General features: G+C 36.1%; 3 protein-coding genes and 2 long non-coding RNA genes across 8 annotated transcripts; 2 read left to right on the top strand and 3 right to left on the bottom strand.

Moving 5' to 3' along the window:
- Nucleotides 1-233: 233 nt before the first annotated feature.
- LOC103851107 (heavy metal-associated isoprenylated plant protein 21) lies at nt 234-8861 on the bottom strand. The gene is made up of 4 exons (XM_018656527.2): nt 8062-8861; nt 1859-2138; nt 1393-1468; nt 234-710 (listed from the first exon to the last, which is right to left on the bottom strand). The coding sequence occupies exons 2-4, from the start codon at nt 1934-1936 to the stop codon at nt 415-417; spliced, it is 450 nt and encodes a 149-aa protein (XP_018512043.1). The 5' UTR covers nt 1937-2138; nt 8062-8861; the 3' UTR covers nt 234-414.
- LOC117132150 lies at nt 650-9608 on the top strand. The gene is made up of 2 exons (XR_004455651.1): nt 650-740; nt 8854-9608. It is a non-coding gene; the product is annotated as an uncharacterized LOC117132150 (long non-coding RNA).
- On the bottom strand, nt 9451-12579 carry LOC103851108 (U1 snRNP-associated protein usp106). Of its 4 annotated transcripts, none has more exons than XM_009127938.3 (13): nt 12353-12579; nt 12108-12160; nt 11865-12033; nt 11725-11788; nt 11530-11609; nt 11315-11450; nt 11146-11207; nt 10838-10900; nt 10602-10660; nt 10209-10290; nt 10088-10131; nt 9809-10009; nt 9451-9723 (listed from the first exon to the last, which is right to left on the bottom strand). In XM_009127938.3, the coding sequence occupies exons 1-13, from the start codon at nt 12497-12499 to the stop codon at nt 9705-9707; spliced, it is 1179 nt and encodes a 392-aa protein (XP_009126186.1). In that variant the 5' UTR covers nt 12500-12579; the 3' UTR covers nt 9451-9704. The 4 variants fall into 4 exon arrangements, 2 of the variants coding, with proteins under 2 accessions (XP_009126186.1, XP_033141727.1); XM_033285836.1 differs by having other exon boundaries at nt 11146-11198; XR_004455647.1 differs by lacking the exon at nt 9451-9723 and adding an exon at nt 10417-10464 and having other exon boundaries at nt 9896-10009.
- Nucleotides 12580-12850: 271 nt separating this feature from the next.
- Nucleotides 12851-20815, top strand: LOC103851109 (AP2-like ethylene-responsive transcription factor BBM2). Its single transcript, XM_009127939.2, has 10 exons — nt 12851-15158; nt 15863-17340; nt 17779-18196; nt 18420-18502; nt 18653-18661; nt 18761-18849; nt 18990-19063; nt 19214-19264; nt 19346-19422; nt 19546-20815. Exons 2-10 carry the CDS (start codon nt 17112-17114, stop codon nt 20226-20228), a joined length of 1713 nt encoding a protein of 570 aa, XP_009126187.1. The 5' UTR covers nt 12851-15158; nt 15863-17111; the 3' UTR covers nt 20229-20815.
- On the bottom strand, nt 18516-19004 carry LOC117132149. The gene is made up of 2 exons (XR_004455650.1): nt 18634-19004; nt 18516-18590 (listed from the first exon to the last, which is right to left on the bottom strand). It is a non-coding gene; the product is annotated as an uncharacterized LOC117132149 (long non-coding RNA).
- Nucleotides 20816-21019: the final 204 nt, after the last annotated feature.

Raw genomic sequence — 21019 nt, 5'->3', positions numbered from 1 at the left:
TGAACACAGTGTTTTCTAATCAATTGAAATGCTTCAAAATAATCTCTTGCACAAGTAAAAGTATCATAATACCAATGCCACAATTGGTTTTTGAGTTTGCATGCCATGTTATAAGGTAGATAGAGTTTGAGAAAGTCTAATGGGAGTTAGATAGAGTGTATTTTAAACCAATGTATGAGAGACTGTCTTCAAACGAGCAAAAAAAATTGTATAATCAACACCTACACTCCAAACAAAACAACATAATATTTTCTCGTTATCATTTTTAGCTTGATCCCGTCTCAAAATTGCAATTTATTACAATAGTTTCTACATTACCTTTTACTATATTATGAGAATAGTACCAAAAGTAGATGTGTCGTTCACACAAAAAAAAATACACATACTATATGTATTTTGTTCGCACAATTCATTTCACATGATGGAACAAGCGGCCTGGACGTTGTCGTCACTGAAGAGTGAAACGTAGTTCTCACCAGGTGTGTTTGCAGCTGGAAACGCTTGTGTGGGGTTGCGGATGTGGCCTGCGGGGGCACGTTTGTCGTACATGCCAGTGTCAAATGGGTAGTAGACCATATGCTGAGGTATGTAAGGCCAAAACTCTGCCTTCTTCCCTGTGCTCTTCACTCTTTTCAACACCTTGTTTGGATCCACGTGACCGTTCACCGTTATCCGGCTCTGTTTCCGGTTTACCTCCACCGATTTCACGCCTGTACCGGTCGGTTCCAAACATGAAAAAGGTAAATAATGGTCTCAACTCTCAAATGATATGTATTCTGAACCAAAGCAAATATTATGAATAAACGTTTACAACATATGACTACATCATGATTTTTAAATGTTAAAAGAAAAAACTTAATTGAATATATAACTTACAGCTAGTAGAAATTATACGCAAATTATTTTACTTACTTTAAGATACTTAAGATATATATATACTTTTTTTTTATAAATCCTATCGGCGATCTGGTCAGTTTCGGGAGGAACACACTTAGTGCTAAAGAGTGGACTGGCTGCCACACTGCCTGATCCGAGTTTCGAATATTTTCCGACTAATGCCAGAAGATGAACCGATCATCATTTTTTTTGAAACATGTATTCCTGACTTTTTGAATCATAATCTTTTCAAAACAGAAGTTTTTGTAGTCTTTTTTTCCAAGCAAATGATGAGTAATTATAAGTTATATTTGGGGAAGCTATGAAATTGTAATTTTAAGAGAAGCATAAGAATCTTTAAAAGAGAAATTAAAAAGCAGAGAGAATAAAGAAAATGGAAACAAAAAGAAAAAAAAGAGAGATTGGCGCAAAGTTTTTTCTTTTCTTTTTGTTGATAAAGGTCTTAGATTGGCGCAAAGTTTTGATTCAAAGTCAGTGAGAGATGAGAAAGATAACCTTTCATGCGACGAACCACGTTTCTAACTCTTCTTTCACAACCATCACAGTCCATTTTCACCTTGATATCCACCGTCTACAAAAACACATTCATTGATATTACTAAAATAAACATCCGAAATTATATATAACATTTAACATCCATTCATTACCGTTGTTTTAGTTTAATATTATTTTAGCATGTTATTGCATCATGTGTGTCATCTATGATTTACCGATATACATCTGACAACGAAAAAGTTGATAAGACGGATAAAAACATATATCTTTCATGCAAACGAACGTGATCATGTTCTAAAACATTACATAACACATGAATTTTATGCACACACGAAACGTACTAGCATATAGTTTTGGAGTTAACCAAAATTGATTAGAATATATATGTATATAGATAATAGAGTATTGTTTTACATAAATAACCAAAAGCCGATCGAGAAGTAAAGATATTTAGAGAAGAACAAACCTGCAATGGCTTACGCTTGGTTTTGGCATTAGAGTATGTATAAGAACAGAAGCTAGAGATATAATCAAATGCACCCATTCCTTTCTTCGCCAAAACAAACTATGTATTAATAAATGATCAAATGGGTATCAATGTATATATTTTATGTGTTTGTTTGGGTTTGTTTATGTGTATGAGTGAGCGTGTGTATATATATATATATATTGGGAGAGAAGAAGAAAGAGCCTTTCTTATATAGAGAAGGAGAAGAGAGTAACGTGACATGCATTCAAGATTCCATGTTTTTTTTTTTTAAACACTTTCATTCATAATCAGGGATGGACCCATATACAAAAGGAGTAATTAAAGGAGCATCTAAGCAAACCAAATTGACAAGCTAGACTAAGGAAATTTTACGAAAAAACTTCTTAAGCCAGCCAGGGAACCCTGATGCAATGTAGGAATGGAACAGATCCTCCTTTATGACACTATTTGCTATAAGAAAGACTGGTTTGAGGGCTTGACGAGATTGTGATTCCACCTGCCAAAACAAAAATTCATGGAGCATTTCGATAAGCTTAAAGGAAAAAGCTTTTAGAGATGGCCATGTAGCAGGTTTTGAAATAGCATTAACAATGTCTCTGTCTTCAGCCGAGAAGATAACGTGATCAAAGTGGAGAGACTTCATACTTTCTAAAGCCCAAAGCCAGCTTTGAAAAGAGGATTCTGATTTACTGCGAATGTTTGAGAAGGATCTTCTACCGTGCAGTAAAACTTTCCCTTCAGCATTCCTAAGTATCCATGCCGCACCACTTTCCTTCCTATTTTTGTCCCAATCGAAGCCAATGTCACATTTGAACCATGATGAAGGAGGGGGTTTCCATCCAAAGATGATCCTTTTTTTCTTCTCAAGATCAATGGCTTGTTCTTGTTTTTCCATTTCTTTGATTAGGAACCAATGATCAGCCTCCTGTAATAACGATGTTGCGAATTTTGATCCCACAATGAGGCTTCCTTTGAATAGAAAACTATTCCTATTTTTCCAGATTTGCCATAGAATCCAAGGACCACTTCTCCTGATATGGACAGGCCAGTTTTGATTGTTCCCCATCTTTAAAACATAGAAGATGTTGGAGTAGATGGAGGAGGGGTCGAAACCATTTACCGGGGCAGGGAAGTGACAAATAGCCCAGGATTGTCTTGCAATAGTACAGTTGAAAAGTACATGATTCATTGACTCTCCCTCCAAACCACAAATTTGACAGCGAGAATCTACCTTCATTCCTCTTTCTATTAGATGGTCAGCAACAGAAATAGCGCCTCCAATAACTTTCCAGAGGAAAACTTTTATTTTTGGTGCTGTGTTCAGTGACCATATATGACTTTTGATGCCATTTAAGGAGGGTAGAGCTTGACTTGAGACATAAGCTTCCTTTTTTGCCTCCTTTTCTGCAAACCAATAGCCTGATTTCACAGAGTATTCACCTGAACGGGTGTGGTTCCAGCAAAGAAAATCAGGAGAAGACACTGCTGGTTTAATCTTAAGAATGATTTCAATATCTTGATCATAAAACAGGTTTTCCAACTTTTGATGGTCCCAGAGATCAGAGTTGGGAATCATAAGGTCAGAGACTTTAAGATTAAGGTCCACCAAGATATTCTTCATGAGAGGAATGCGAAGACGTTCACCATCAATCAGCCAAGGCGTGGACCAAACCGATATAGAGAGACCATTACCAACCGAATTCCTTAAGCCTTTTTCCAAAAGTTCTCTACCATGCAAAATACTGCGCCATGCGTAGGAAGGTCTGGACCCAAGAGTTGCTGATAAGAAGGAACCATTAGAAAAGTATCTACTTTGCAAAAACCGAGTCAAGAGAGAATCTTGATTTGTGAGGATCCTCCAAGCTTGTTTAGCAAGAAGAGCTTGATTAAATAATTCAATATCCTTGAAACCCATTCCTCCCATTTCCTTTGAAATACAAAGCTTATCCCAACTAAGCCAATGTATTTTACTTTTATCCTCTGAAGCTTGCCACCAGAAAGCTGCCATTGCTGATTTAAGGTTGTTACAAGTGGTTTTAGGAAGTTTAAAACAAGTCATGGCGTATATAGGCATAGCCATAGCCACCGATTTTAAAATAACTTCCTTTCCAGCTTGAGAAAGAAATCTAGAATACCAACCAGACATTCTGCCTTTCATTTTGTCTTGTATATATGCAAGCATTTCAACTTTGGAGCCACTGAAACACTCAGGTAAACCCAAATAAGAACCAGCTCCTCCTTCCGAATAAATACCAAGCTTTGATTTAATTTGTGCTTTAAGAGAAGGACAGGTGTTTTTGCCAAAGGTTAGTGATGATTTGGAGAGATTTATGACCTGACCTGTAGCTTCCCCGTACTTGAGAAGGATGTCTTGAAAGACTTGGCACTGAGAAAGTTCAGCTTTGAATAGGAACAGACTATCATCTGCAAAAAAAAGATGGTGAACTTCCGGGCCAGCCAAGTTGAATTGAATTCCTTTCAGATCTCCTCTAAGTGAAGCTTGATTCATCATGTGAGTAAGACCTTCGGTACAGAGAACAAAGAGGAAGGGTGAGATAGGATCACCTTGCCTGAGTCCTCTCTGTGGAGAAATGTAACCGTAAGATTGACCATTCAAAAGGACTGAATAGGTGACTGTAGTAACACAGGACATGATCCATTTCACCCATATATTGTCAAAACCAAGAGAAAGAAGTAATGCTTGAATGTAATGCCATTCCACTCTGTCAAAAGCTTTTGACATATCCGTTTTTGCAGCCATGTAGGATTTTGAGATCACTTCATGAGTTCGAAGACTATGGACTGCTTCATGGGCCAAAATAATGTTATCAGATATGAGTCTATCTGAAACAAAAGCTGATTGAGTCGGTGATACTATCTCGGGAAGAAAACATTGAAGTCTTGAGGCTAGAATCTTGGAAATGGTCTTGTACATTACCGTACATAAGCTGATAGGTCTCAAATCAGACATTACCGAAGCAGTTGTCTTCTTTGGAATCAGACAAATCTGTGTGTAGTTCCAATCGGAGGGCATATCACCAGTCTCAAAAAACAAAAGAACTTCTTTAGTAAGTTGATCTCCAACTATCTCCCAATATTTTTGAAAGAAAAAACCTGACATCCCATCAGCTCCAGGAGCACTATCAGGTTTGATTGAAAAAACCGCTTCCTTAACCTCCTCTTTAGTGATCTTCCTTGTGAGGATCATGTTCATATTATTTGAGACTCTTACCGGTAAGTCTCTGAGAAGGTCAGTGTAATCCACCGAGTTGGTAGATTTAAAGAGGTCACTGAAGTAGTTGATGGCTACTTGACCTTTAGAAGCTTCCGAACGTTGAAAAATTCCATTGCTGTCTTGAAGTTTAACGATCTCATTCTTTGATCTCGCAACTTGGACTGCAGCATGAAAAATTTTTGTGTTTCCGTCACCATGAAGGATCCAATCATCCTTACACTTTTGTTTCCAAAAATTTTCCTCCTCTTTATAAGCCTTAACTAAGGATTTGGTAAGATTTTCCATTCTTGAGAAAGAAGGATTCATCGATGACTGTTCTTGTTCAAGTTCCACTTGAATCTTCGTAATCCTTAATTTAGAGTTGGAGACATTCTTTTTCTTCCATCTACTTAACGCCTGTCTACAAAATCTGATACGAGAAGCGATGTTGATGTTTGAATTTGGAGAAGAAGAGTTCCACGCTTGGTTGATGGTTTCAAAAACTAAAGGTTTTTGGAAAAATCTTTTGTCAAACTTGAAAGAACCTCTGTAAGAGTCTTGAGAGGAGATTAACTTGATCAAAACAGGGCGATGGTCAGAGCCTCTTTTATCAAGGAAGGCTTGGTTTGAGGCCGGAAATTGATCAAACCATTTCTGGTTCCCAAATGCTCTGTCAAGTCTACTCTGAATCCAGAGATTACCTCTCTTTCCACTCCATGTGAAGGGGTTCCCCGAACTTGGAAGTTCTATCATGCCACATATTTCTAGCATTTCCGAAAAATCTTGAAAGGTGGAGGCGCTTCTTCTTGGACCCCCAATCTTCTCAGAATTATTTAAAATTTCGTTAAAATCTCCAAACATGCACCAACTACTATCCCTATTGATACTGAATCTAATCAAACGCTCCCAAACAAGATGTCGCAGACTTATAGTTGGGTTGCCGTAAACACACGAGACATAGAAACACTTATCTTCATACATGATTTTCATATCCATAACATTCTTGTTTGCATACAAAATATCCACCCCAACACTGTTCTTCCAAAAAAAAGCAAGACCCCCCCAAGTATTTACCGGGTCAACAGTGTAGACATGATCATAGCCTAACCAACATTGCATATCTACTAGAGAGTTCCGAGCATTCATAGTTTCCATTAAAAAAAGCACCTCAGGGAAGTAAGTACGTCTTAGTTCCGTGAGGCGTTGAACTGTCAGGCCATGAGGATCTCCCAAGCCCCGGCAGTTCCAGCTGATGAAGCTCATCAGGCTTTAGACGGTCCCTCATGCGGGACCATCTCTGATGCATTGCCCTTAGCAGCCTTGGATGCAACAACCAATTGAAGTCCTTCTTTGTTTTTGAGCAGACTATCTTGAGATGAGTTCTGAGCATTCTTCTTATCTGTCCTGAAAGATCCAAAAAGATCATCTTCGGCTTTACGTTTTTTGCTAGGAATCACAACTTCCGAAGTAGAAGCCATAGTCTCCTCTGTAGCCTTTGTCATCTTCTTAGGAGTTTTAGGAATCCTTTTGTATCTTCCACTCTTCCTTTTTGGCTTCTCAGTCGGTATTGAGATGTTTGAACCACCAGAGAAGGAGAGGTTTGAAATCTGAGTTGAGGGCATTAGAACAGGGGGTAATGAGAGTCTACAGAAGACATTATTGATAGGGTTGGTCAATAAATGTCCTGCAGATATTGCCGATGCCATAAGCTTCTGAGGCTGAGGGTTAGTTTCAGGTTCACTAGAAGCTTTCTCAAAATCAAAGACTATTCCTTTACCCTTATCAAGGTTTGTTGTGAAGATCGGCGGTGGAATGAGTTGTAACATCGCCTTTTGGGTAATAGGATTTTTCTCAGCTTCTTTCACCGAGAAAATCACTCTCTGCTCCCTAATATGCCTCTCTTCTTTACTTGAGGCAAGGAGATAATTCCGCATTTCTTGAAGAACCTCCGGAGCAATGCGAGGACGACCGGAGAGAGGATTAATACCAACTTGATCCTCATGTAAGACTCCAAACAGAGGATCACCTTCAGAGAGGAAGGTATGGTTGGAAGTAGAAGGAGAGAGACGGTTTTTAGTAGCTTCCACCGCACGCATGTTCTGTTTGTAGGCTAGGAGAGGACAATGTTCCTTTGCATGTGTGAGCCGTTGACATTCCGTGCATCTTTTCTGGACTTTTTCATAGAAATAGTAGATGGTAGTTTGACCTCCGCCAGGTAGGTTGAGAACCCTTGATTTCTTGAGAGGCTTGGTAACTTCAATATTGATCTTCACACGAACATAGTCTTGCCTTTGTGATTTTTCAGGATCAAAAGCGACCACTTCAACATGACCGATTAGTTCTCCTAGCTCTGTGATGGCTGGCTTTGTATAGTGGTTAACCGGGATGTTGCTTATTCGGACCCATATTGATACTGATTGGAGATAGCCCGGAGGAGGTGTTTCAACCCATCTTTCTATAGCTAATCCCCAGTCATTGTGAGTTTGCATGCCTTTGTCAAGAACATCTTGAAGATCATTTGCATGTGAAAAGATGAACTGGAATCTTTCTTTGGTGAGAGCGATACCTCTAACCCGATTAACCTTTTGCCACTTCCTTGGCATGTCTAGGATCAGATTAGCCATGTTCTGAAATCTTGGGTTAAGGAGACGGCCTATCAAGCTGCATGCATTTCTTTCTGTGGCGTAGAATTGAGGAAAATCAGGTAAGTTAAAAGGAGCATCATCATCATCTTTCAAGGAGAGGGCTAAAAGGGCGTTATCCATCTCAGAAGACATGATGGATCAGAATTTAAGGTTTTGAGAGAAGAGATATGATAATCGGATAAGGATATTAGGATCCAGATATGAAAAGATAAAGATCTTTCTTGTTGAATTAACCAAGAAAGATGGTCCAAGGCTCTAGAGAGGAATATTCTCTAGAGAGAAGAGAGAAAATGTTATTTAAAACGCATTCAAGATTCCATGTTATATAGGCTTTCTTCAAAAATATTACTGGTCTATTTTCATTAAAAGAATGTAACTATTTCCCACGAGAATGTTGTAGAAGAAAAAGTGTATTAGGTTCAGAAAGTGATAAGGAAAATAAACAACAATAAATCAAAATTTTAATATATAAGAAATGAATCTTCTCCTGAAACTTAGTTTTCAATTCGAACTCGAAATTGATGAAACTGAAAGAGCAATAGAATTAAGTTAAATAGCCATTCTGATATAATAAAAGTGTCACTTTCTTCTTACTATTGTAGTGAGAAATGAAGTGCTAAAAAGCTCTTTTATTGGCATTATTAAACTTCGTTCCTTTTCTATTGGCCTTTGCTTGGTTTCGATTCAGAGACTATGGCTTTGTCACCCAATTATTATATATCAATAACAAAGTCCCAATAATTGCCTAACATGATTCCCTCAACTCAGAAACCATACAACTTTATATACATACACACTATTTTAAGATGCGTTAATCAAAGCTAAAATGAACGATGGCCTTTGTTTATTGTTTGGCTAAAATCATTGAACTATGCTAAAACTTTAGATGCTTTACAGTGTGATGGAGTTACAAATGATCTCTGACCTTCCCTTGGCTTTTTCTATAATTGTGTATATAAACATATAGTTCGTGCATGACTGATGGTTGCGTGAGTTTTAAGTTGTTCTGCTCATGAAAACTATAATATAAATATGTACATATATACATCGTACCATATGATATGAAGTGAATATAGTATTATGTTGATGATCAAATTGACATTAAATTTCAGTTAGCATACGGAGAGAAGTACATTATACGCTGACATGACGTTGAACCCGTGCTTACTTTTTTGTATAATTTATAAGTTAACTTTATACTGAAGATTTAGAATCTTCCATCTATGTATACCTCTTTGTTTTCTTCCTTGAATGAATGCAGTGAGAAAAATAATAATAAGCTAACTTTATACTGAAACATATCATAGAATTTTTAAATCGTTCGTAGAATCTAAGCGACTTGTGTTGGACAGCTCTTGATTTGACTCTGTGGTCTTTACAGCTTTAAATCAACCGTTGGTTTTTTTTTTTTTTGCTCAAAAAAAAAAAAGCTATCAGAATCCAAAACAATTGCCACAATTTGTATTATTTTTGTTTTAGAATAACTTCAACTGGATAGTGTAGGATTTTTAAAGTAAAGTCCAGACTGTCAACTTATACTATACGAATTCGAACTATTGTATTTTTGGTTCGGATAATATACTAAAAAAAAATGGATGAAGTTACTAAAAATTGGAGTTGACAAACAAAAAAACCATCTTTCTATTCAGAGAAGTGGGCTAAAAACTACCTGCCCAAAAATACTTCTCAAACAGAATATGGTTATTTAATTTTATGACAAATTTGATTATATATCAGCTGTGAGAGCCATGAAATCACCGCAGTCGTCTACTCACAAGTGTTTGATGTCATCAACATATAAAAAGCATCCCAAGAAACTCTTATTACAAACTTAGCACCGTACAATTTCAAAAATCTTTTTAACACATAAGAAGAACGAAACAGTGTTTGTAACTCCAGCTTGATCCTAACCGCATCTGTAAAACCCCCTCTTAAACCTGCTGCGACCGTCTCTGGCAGCGTCTTAGTAGCGGTCACGGCGTCTGTAACATGGTTGAAACATATAAATTTTAAAGGAAACCAAAAGATATGCAGTTAATAAAATATGTTTTCTTGATCAAAGTTTACCTGCTGCGGCGATCATAATCCCTGTGTCTTTCCCTAGACCGTGACCGGTCCCGCCGGCTTCTTGAGTCATAGTTTCTGTCATGTTCACGGTGGTCATGATGCCTGTCGCGATCTCTACTCCTACGGTCAACATCTCTTCCACGGTCACGGCTATCTCCTCTGTCTCTACTTGATTCTCGCTCTCTGCTCCTCTCCTTTGACCTGAGATTAGTAGTTTTTTCAGCAAAAAAGTTAGAGGATCTAAGGAAGTAAACAAAGAACAAGCTTAGGAAAGTAAACCTCCTTTCTTCAACCCGTTCCTTGTGAACTTTGTTCTTTGCCTCCTGAGGAAAATATGGAGATTAATATAACTACACAGTCTACATTAATCATAATAGAAAATTCTATTGTTTATTATTACCTGAAGCTCGGCTAATTTGTCACGGATCAGCATGTAACCCAAATGAAGCTTCCCTCCAAAATGATCAGCTAACCGACGATCACTAAAGGCAGCACAAAAGATTTTTAGTATTGCCAAATACAAATCAAAGTGACATAGATATAGTTTAAAGCTCAATTATTTTATTTATCTCTAACAACAGGCACAATAAATCAAGAATAGAACGCACATTTATTAGCTGCAATAAGTAATCCTGGGCGCAAATGTTAGCCTGCTGCTGGTGAAAAAGGAGGGTACAATAGCCGGTGTCAAAATAATGAAACCACTTTGCAACTCAGGAATCTATTACTTACTAGCTAAACGCCAAGGAGCTATACCGCGTAACTTTTTTTAAAAAAAGTAACGAAACTTAACTTGTCATAGATGCTCAAAAATGCTCCGCATATGTCACACAGACGCAGCTTCTGGTCTGTCTGATAAAACAATGTAACAGAGAGTGATGAGATACGGTACAGAGCAGGGATGAGAACATTGCATTCTAAAATCAACAGACTAAACAAACTATACAACACGAACAAGAATCATGAATTTTGAGGGCATCTATAAGCAATAAATTTCAAAAAGGTGATAGCAAGGTGATTTTTACTTACAATGCGCACATCAGCAGCAGTGAACTTGGTTGAATCCACAACAGGTTCTTGCCTAGGAGTAAGCTGAAACATATAACGTCACAACACTCTTAAGAACTTATATAAAAATAGGGGGAAAATATATAATACGACAAGTGAAGTAGGGAGGGAGAAAAAAACATGCCGAACTATTCAAGCAATGTACTCGAAACAAGACAAAAGAGAGATCCCTATTTCAACAGACTTCATTTACAACTCCACATCCTATGAAAGTATCTCTGAGATAAGTGCCAAACAAAAAAAAAACTAATTTAAGAAAGAAAACAAACCTTCTTAAGAGCTTCAGCCTCTTCTAGTGCTTTCTGCGCCTCATCGACCATTCCTTGTTCCCCTGAATGAAAAAAAAACAGAAGCCGCAATATTAGACTACCTTCAAGAAACTTCAACATCACCACATATAGCGAAAGAGATATACAAGATCAGAAGATATCCCCGTACCAAACTCTTCAGCTTTCTTTAATTTCTCATTGATCATCTCTTGAGTACGAGGATCAGGCGGAGGTAATGCTGCAGCTGGTATGGGCTGTGGCAAGGACGCCCTATCTTTGTTGAAGGCCTCCAACAGCAGCACAGCCTGTGTAGAAACAAGACAAAGGACTTGACTGTTAATAAATTACCAGACGCAACAAATAGCAAAACATATAATCACCGACCTGTAAGTCAGCTCTCTTAGTCCTCATCTCTTCAACTAACTCAAGAGCTCTAATCTTCATATCAGTTTTTCCTTCAAGATCTGCGATATAACATCACCATTTTAAAGATTAATCAATAGCTTTTCCGAAGAGCAAGCAGATAGAACATTTAATGGTGAATTAAGGAGTTTAAGAAGACAAAATTGTTTATATTACCATGCAGGTCTGCTTCATTCATCTTCTCTTTGATTTGTTTTGACAGCTCAATAATTTCAGGTGACTGCAGTAAAACAAATGAAATGATGAGGAAAAGCCTAAGTTAAACAATAAGACTAAAACTTTTAGATCATCATCACCTGAGTAACTTCGGTGACAGAAATAGCAATAGCAGCTTTAGCATCCTCTTCCTGAAGACGCTTAAGAGCCCTACCAATCTTCCTATCACACTCAACAATAAGCCTGTCTATCGCATCTTCCAACTCCCTATCGTAGTTATCAACACCTTTTGCCTTTGCTTCTCTATATCTAAGAACAAGTTAAAGGCCACACACAGTACAACGAAAGAAATAAAGTTCCACTGTACATAAAAAAAAGGATACTCTTTCCTCAGCTGCAAAGAGTGCACCTTTGGGCAAGGACCCATATCCATTTTCTGATAATAATAACAATAAAAAACCCAAATTAGCAAATCAGTGAGCCAATACACTCTGAAGCATTCAATATACAATTAAAGCTCTTTTCACTAAAGCTCTCTCCTTTTGTTATCATGGATGATAAAGTTAGGATTTTTCGAGATACTAATTGAAAACCCATTAGCCCAAGGCGTCGAGGATATACAACTCACCGTTAATTGGAAGAGCTCGTGAGGGCAGAGACCAGATAGGTAGAGACGACAGACATCGCGGTCGTAGTATTTGCGATTCACCTCCGTGACGTCACCGTTTCGGTTAGCTCCCATGAGCACATCGAGCTGCTTTCGCATGGCGTCCATCTTTCGTTTTGTCTCTTTTGAGTCACGAATCGATCCTCCCTTCGGACAGAGAGATACTACTGTGTTTCGATTTTTTATTTTTTTTGTTAATTAGGGTTCAGTCTTTCGATTATAGTCCCTTAAGATTAAATAATTTGAGATTTTTCCCCAACTAACATTTTGGGCTTAGTTTACAATTTAAAAGTATTGGGGATTTTTTGCGAAAACAAAAGATCTTTACTCGGCAATTATTCGGATCTTGACAATAGACCCAACCCGGTAGCTACTCTAATGGACCCGGATCTGACCTTAAGGCAATCATTTTTGGGCTTTTGAGTTAACCATAGTTATATTTTGCAGTTTTTAAATGAAAATAATAATGGTGCTACTTGAGGGATTTTTAGCTTTTTAATTTGGGTTCTTGTTGACGTATATTTAGTTGTCACAAGTGAGGATTCCTCTGAAAACCAAAATTCAACTAAAGAATGCCATATTAAGAAGTGAATCCTTAACGTTATGTTTCATCATAAAGAATTCAACTTTCTGTAAAAAAAAAGGAGTTCCAATCATAACCTTGCCTTATGTATGCGCACGCCAATTTAACATTCGGTCAATTATGAAAAATCTGAACGATAGAAGGATTTTTCTTTTCCAAGATATATATATAATAAATTACATACGGAAAGTAAAAGTATTCTAAAAGAAAATGAGATGTGTCAGTCATGCAAAAAATGAATGGTTGTGATGTAGAGTGGAAACACAAGAACTCCCCCGATTTGATCCAAAAAAAAAGAACTCCCCCGCTTTAACCGGGGAAAAGGCTGTTCTTGTATAAAAAATGAAAAGTGAAATGTTTATTTATTTGTCTTGATAAAAAATATAAAAATAGAGCATAAATATTAATAATATGACAATGACACTGGTTGGTGCAATTGCAATGTGCTAATGTTATGGGTTTTCGTACGCCGAAGGCAGACGTTTGCAGACCCTTATCATTTCCACATTCGTCTTTACATTACAGAAGATAAAATATTGTGTAATATATGAGAGATTCCTTATATAGAAGGTCTAAATATGAAAGCACTATAAACCCTAATTTCAATCAACAAGACCTCTTTTGATTTAAAATGTTAATCAACAAGAAACGATATTTTGATTTAACTAAACATGTGTATATTAGACCAAAAAATGAATAAAGTATTAAAATACTTCTGAATGAGCATGCATGTTGCTACTGTTAATGTGTATATATATAGTAAACATGTGCATGCAAATGCACAATGAATGGGTGCAAAGTAAAAGGTTTAGGGTGGAGGAATGGTAGAACAGCAGCACTGCAGCAGTTGCATTTATACTGACAAATACCTCAAACTCGTCCATCTGATTTTTCAATACTATTTTCCTCTTCTTTTACCACTCTTCCTCATTTTCTACCTACATACAGGTTTTATTATTTTTGGCCACACGCTCTTGTCAGTTGTAGATATCTTGATCGACAGGTGTTTCCATTTGTTTTCAGATGGATTCTACAAGTCTTTTCTCACATCAATAAGTTAGCCCCAACACATTAATTTTCCTTTTTTGAAAAAAACACTGCTTAAAACTAATTCTTTTGTTTGGCTTTGACAAGTAATAATGGTTTTACACAAAAGTCTGATCATGATATAGCCAAACCCTCATCCGTCTTTCATTTTTACGTTTTACCATTATTAATACGTGGATGCAGTGAAATCTTATCTAAACAAAAATAACACACATGCAATGCTATTAGCAAAAACACAAAACACACACATGCAATGAAGTTAGTTTTATCGTGGATGATAAATATGTTTGCAACCGAACCAATTATATTTCTTTTATTTTTAGTATTGTCCCTTCATCAAAACATAAAGTAAATGAATAACGTTTTGAGTTGAAATCAGAAAAAGTTAAACCGTATATCGAAAGTGTAATTAAGAACCTTTAAATTCGTATAATTTCACTAATTGAGTGGATATGTTGAAATAATTGAGTACCAAAGGCCTCGGGGTTATTACAGATATGAACAAATTATAAGAGAAATAATAGTATGGTTTTGCAGGTACGAGGCAATTCTCGAACGTGTGTTGGTGGTGTGTTAGATATCGCAAGCATAATAATGGAGGAAAGTGAAATAAATTATAAAATAGACAAAGAGGATCCATTGAATCGTATCTTACCAAATAAAGTCCAAAACTTTTAAATTTGTCTAAACATTCGAAAGATTATAAACACATGCACATGCTCACTATCTTTTCATTGATCCATGTGTATACCCTATTTTTGCCTCCCTAATTACCCTAATTTCCCTAAATCATTTTTAAATTCGATATTAATCGGATAAGCTGCAACTACTTTACAACTATCGCTTTAGGATGTACATCTCTAGCATCCCCTACTAGTCATTCACCTCTATGTAATTATGCTAGTTTTAAGTATTACATTTATTTACTTTTTGCGTTTACAATGTTATTATAGTTGGACTGTTGGAGGACGGAATTATATGTGTTTTGAAACTTTTGGGACGTTTTAATTGGCTGAACAACAGCCACTGGAAACTTATTCGTTTCTGTTATATGTGTAAGTATTTTTTTTTTTTGCTAAGAATTTGAATTGCATTACTTGAATGGGCAGTTTGCATATTACAAAGAGTTTAAGACAGGTCAGTAGGGGTGGGCACTTTACCCGATATCCGAAGTGGCACCCGAACCCGATCCGAAAAACCCGAACCGAAATCCGAACCGAAGTAACAAAATACCCGAACGGGTATTGAATTAGGAGAGATTGGATACCCGAACCCGAATGGATAATATCCGAACCCGAATGGATATCCGAAGATAACCGAACATATGTATAATTAACCTTATATTTCTATTTTACATATCTCATTTTATATAAAATAATTATATTAATAATACACATACTTTAAGTTCACATGATATACATACAATTCCGGAAAAAATGATTTGCTACTCACTTAAAAAGCATGTCAAGTTTTTTTTATTTCAAAAATTAACAAAAAGTTACATCCAAAATTTTAAAAAAATTATTAAATTAATGCATTTTTAGTTTTAAAATATTATGTTTAAATCTATTAACCATTTAATCTATTAAAAATAAAAAGAAGTTAAGTAAAATTTATATTTTTAAATACAAGAAATTTAAGAAATGAAAAATTTAATTTTTTCTTCAAAATCTAAATATCCGAACCCGATCCGAAATAACCGAATCCGAATTAAAAATACCCGAACCCGACCCGAAGTATAGAAATACCCGAACGGGTTCTACACCTCTATACCGAAATACCCGAAAATCCGAAATACCCGATCCGAACCCGAACGGGTACCCGAACGCCCACCCCTACAGGTCAGGAACAAGCTCCATGACAAAAAAGATAAAACATAGAGATAACCTGAGAAAATAGTGCTAATTGATCCCCTTGCTGTTAGGCAAAAGTTAACCATTTAGCAAGTAGGTTTTTGAACTTCTTACGGTTCCTACGAGCGAGAATGGCGTCTCTGATTCTGCGATCAAGTAGTTTAAAGAGGACTTCTGAAGAGGAGGAGATGTTGTTATGTAGCCTATTGTTCCTCTCATGCCACAAAGAGTAGATAACTGCTTGAGCAACTAATCTTCTTAGAGTTGTTGGACAGATTGAATCCTTTGATCCCAACCAATCAGAAAAAGCATCCCAAAATTGAAAGGAGAGAGTTATGTACCCTAGCCTTCTGATGATCATGGCCCATAGATGCTGGCTAACTTCACACCTGAGGAAGAGGTGATCCCTATCTTCTTCAAACCGATCACAAAGGTAGCAACTTCTTCAAACCGATCAAATATATGTAGTGTAAGTTTGTTCTTATATACTACATATATTTCAAATATCTATAAAAAGTAACATCAACAAAAAAATGTGTATTGCATTTTTAAAACTGATTAGTAGCTGAGATATGACATCTTGTATGATCAAGATCACCTGTGAAGCTAATTACATACTACTAGTGTTGTCTATCTTTAGAGGAACGTATGTTTCGTTTAAGCAGGGATCTATGTAATTCAAATATCAGCTCGCTCGGCCATAGGTTCACATATACACATGTCTCCACCAGACACAGCATCATTGGTCTTAGTTCGACAGCTAGCGAGTTTTGGATTTTACTATTGGTCCTCGTGTTACTCTTTTTATATTTTTGTCACAAACGACACGAATCTCATTAAAACGGAGATTTGATTTGAAAGGGTTTTTTTTTCATTTTTGACTGATTAATTAAAATGTCATTAACCAAACTTGATAGGAGTAGTATTTAATAGATTAGGCAGTTAATTATTTACTAGTTACTACCCCTACCCTTCAAACCGACCAATACATCTCCACATTTTCAAGTAAATGTTTTTTTTTTAATTTTCTGAATTTGATTTCAAAATTCGTTTATATAATTGCGCATAATACGTCGCCTCGGAAGAAATGAAACATTATGTTTTTGACTTTTCTTCTTCTTCTTCTCTCTTCATTAAGACCAAAACCTTTTTCTCTTCGTCTTCGTGCATGAACCCTAACTAAGTTCTTCTTCTCTAATCTCTCACAAGAAACCTTTTAGATCACCTTACGAACTCGATGAATAATAATTGGCTAGGTTTTTCTCTCTCTCCTTCTGACCAAAATATCCATCGTACGGGGGTCGTCGACTCTTCCACCGCCACAACAGCCGTAGATGTCACGGGGGAGTATTGTTACGATATGACTGCTGCCTCTGATGAGTCTTCAGCTGTTCAAACATCGTTTCCTTCTCCCTTTGGTGTCGTCCTCGATGCCTTCACCAGAGACAACAATAGTCACTCCCGAGGTTATTGTTTTAGAATTACTTATTTATTTTATTTGTTTTTGTCAAATTTTCTCCTTCTTCCAATGCATAGAACAAAAACCAAGACTCACGCACGCACGTAGCCCTATTTTGTTTTGTCTTTTTTTTTTTTCGTTTTCGTTTTCTTTTCGGGCTTGTTTATTGATTTCATTTCTTTTGAGAATATCCATGTGTGGGGTTTGATGTTTGTTCATTTCTCATGAAATTAAAAGTATGTCAATCATACATAAATACGAATTGATATTATATTTTCTCATTTATTTAGTATCATAATATATACATATACAATTTAATTTTGTATCTTTTTTTGTTCTTACAATGAAGGAGAGAATGAACACCATTTCGTATTATAGAACGATGATGAAATCCAGTTCAACAAACCATTGATTAGTTACGGAATTCTTTGTTTTTTTTATATAGATTGGGACATCAATGGTGGTGCATGCAATAACATCCACAGTAATGACCAAAATGAACCAAAGCTTGAGAATTTCTTCGGCCGCACCACCACGATTTACAACAACAGCGAAAATGGTGGAGATGGAAATGGTGGTTGTGGAGGAGGAGACGGTGCTGGTGGCTCATTAGGCCTTTCGATGATTAAGACATGGCTGACGAATCAGCCGGTGTCTAATGTGGATCATCAAGAGAATAATGGGAATGCCGCAAGAGGCTTGTCACTCTCTATGAACTCATCTACTACTTGTGATAGCAACAAGTACAACAATAGGAATAATGTTGTTCAAGAGAAGACCAATGTTGATAGCGTTGATGCTACACCTAAGAAAACTATTGAGAGTTTTGGACAAAGGACGTCTATATATCGCGGTGTTACAAGGTTCTCTTCCTTTATTTAATTTTGGATGTCTAAAATGTCGTTTGAACCGTGATTTTCTCGGTAAAGATTGGGGTATTTAATGGATCGGTTGAGAGAGTGCTACGGAATGTTCCTTGATATATATGGGCTCATATAGAATATTAATGAATATATATATATATATATATATATATATATATATTGGTATGCTCCATGATGAAATATGTTTGTATTAAATGTTCAGGCATCGGTGGACAGGAAGATATGAGGCACATTTGTGGGATAATAGTTGCAAAAGAGAAGGCCAAGCTCGCAAAGGAAGACAAGGTAATAATATTTAATTTATGATTTGTCATTTTTCATTCACCATTTACTTTCCAACTAATCTAGGTTTTTTTTTCATGGGTGTTCTAACCTGATGGTTCTCTTTTTTTTTTTTTTTTTTTTTTTGAAACAACCTGATGGTTCTCTACTCAGTTTATTTGGGTAAGTATAAGTTGAACAAAGCTATGAATAAATAATAATGTACTTATAATCCAAGTAAATCTGTAGTCTAATTCATTTTTAATCTGATCATGCATGCAGGAGGTTATGACAAAGAAGAAAAAGCAGCTAGGGCGTATGATTTAGCCGCACTCAAGTATTGGGGAACTACCACTACTACTAATTTCCCTGTAAGTCAATTTAATCAATATTACAACACCTCAGAATTTCAAGCCAATTTTGTTCTTTTTTTCCGGTCTGTTTAGGCTTATAAAGCCATTATCTTATTATTAATTTTTATGTTTAGTATTTGGTTTGATATCATATGCAGATAACTGAATATGAGAAAGAGGTAGAAGATATGAACCACATGACGCGGCAAGAGTATGTTGCCTCTCTGCGCAGGTACATAATGAACCGCTGTATTTATTGCTTATGGCATCTATTATATATTCTAGAAACCCATCACCCTCACGCGTACATTCTTTTAATACTTCGTTATTCATGTCTAATAATTAGTATGCATCTATATATAATACACATTTAAATATGCAGGAAAAGTAGTGGTTTCTCTCGTGGAGCATCGATTTATCGAGGAGTAACAAGGTAATCGACATAATTGATAACATATACAATATTTAAAGCCTTTTTGTTTGATGAAAAATATTCTCCCAATGGGTACGAAAGGCATCACCAACATGGAAGATGGCAAGCTAGGATCGGAAGAGTCGCCGGTAACAAAGACCTCTACTTGGGAACTTTTGGTAAATTTAATTAAACTTTTTTAAAACAAAATTTGTAAGCAATCAAATATATCAATAGATAATAACTAAATACTATATAATATATACTTGAAGTTTACATATGATATGATATGATATATGCAGGCACACAAGAAGAGGCTGCAGAGGCATACGACATTGCTGCCATCAAATTTAGAGGATTAACCGCAGTGACTAACTTCGAAATGAGCAGATACAACGTTAAAGCAATCCTCGAGAGCCCGAGTCTTCCTATTGGTAGCTCTGCGAAACGTCTCAAGGAAGTTAACCATCCGGTTCCTAGTATGATGATCAATAATAACATTTCAGAGGGTGAAAATGATGCTAGCGGTTGGCAAAACGCTGCGGTTCAGCATCATCATGGAATAGATTTGAGCTTATTACAGCAACATCAAGAGAGGTACAATAATTATTACAATGGAGGGAGTGCTAGGGCTTATTTTAAAGAAGAGGAAGATCAGCACCATTTCTTGAGCAACTCGCCGAGCCTCATGGCTAATATCGATCAGCATAGTTCTGCTTCGGGTGATATGGTTACTGTTTATGGAAATGTCGATGGTTATGGTAGTCATCAAGCACTTGCAACCCCGGTTGGAACATCTCTTAACTGCGATGCTTTGGCCGCTGCTGAGATTGCTTACGACGCAAGAAACCATTATTATTTTGCTCAGCAACAGCAAGGAGGAGGAGGTTTTCCTGTGGGAATTTCGAATAATGTTGGCTCTAATATGTACTTTAATGGGGAAGGTGGTGGAGAAGGTGCGTTTACAGTTTGGAACAACACTTAGGAAAATAGTTAAAGATCTTTAATTAGTGTTTGCTTTGTGTGTTGTGAACAGTTCGATTCAGTTCTATTTCTTGGTAAGTTTCGTGTGACATTTTATTAGTTTCGATTTAATTGGATAAATTTTATAAAGTATGACCACATTTTATTTTATTTTTAATCTACCATTGGAACCATATGTTTATATTCTTTTAGAGCATGTATGTTTAGGGAAGATAAAAAAATACAAAGAGACTCTCAAATTCTGATTTGTGCACGTTGGTAACTAATTCCACATGCTCGATTCTTCTCCTACTCTACTCTTTTGTTTTGCTTGACCACTGTGGAGTCCTTAGGAATAAATTATCATTTTTTTTTTTGAATAGTTAAGGACTCTTGTGAAAAATGTGTGTACAATGGTGAATTCGAAGTTGGAATCTTTAGGAATAAAAAAATATAATTTTTTTTTTGTTTAGTGAAATATAATTTTTATATATTGAATGATTAAATAGAATAACTTAACATAAAATACTAAAAGTAAACTTAAAAAATAAAAATTAAACATATAAATATAATAATTAAAAATAAAAACAATAATTAAACATAAAGATAGAAAAATTCCTAAATAAAAACATGATTAAATATAAAGATTACACATAAGAGTTTATAAGATGATTTAATATTAAAATCCAACATGATCATGAATGACCACCTAAAGAAGACCCAACACAAACACAAACCGATCACCATCCACTCACACACTGCCACGTCCACAAGGATCAAGTCCTTAAAATCCTTCGCGACGGACCAATCCTT

This window comes from Brassica rapa, chromosome A02 (assembly GCF_000309985.2).
Source record: "Brassica rapa cultivar Chiifu-401-42 chromosome A02, CAAS_Brap_v3.01, whole genome shotgun sequence".
Lineage (NCBI taxonomy): Eukaryota > Viridiplantae > Streptophyta > Magnoliopsida > Brassicales > Brassicaceae > Brassica > Brassica rapa.
The sequence above is the reverse complement of the archived record's forward strand: the minus strand, read 5'-3'. Positions and strand labels throughout refer to the sequence as shown.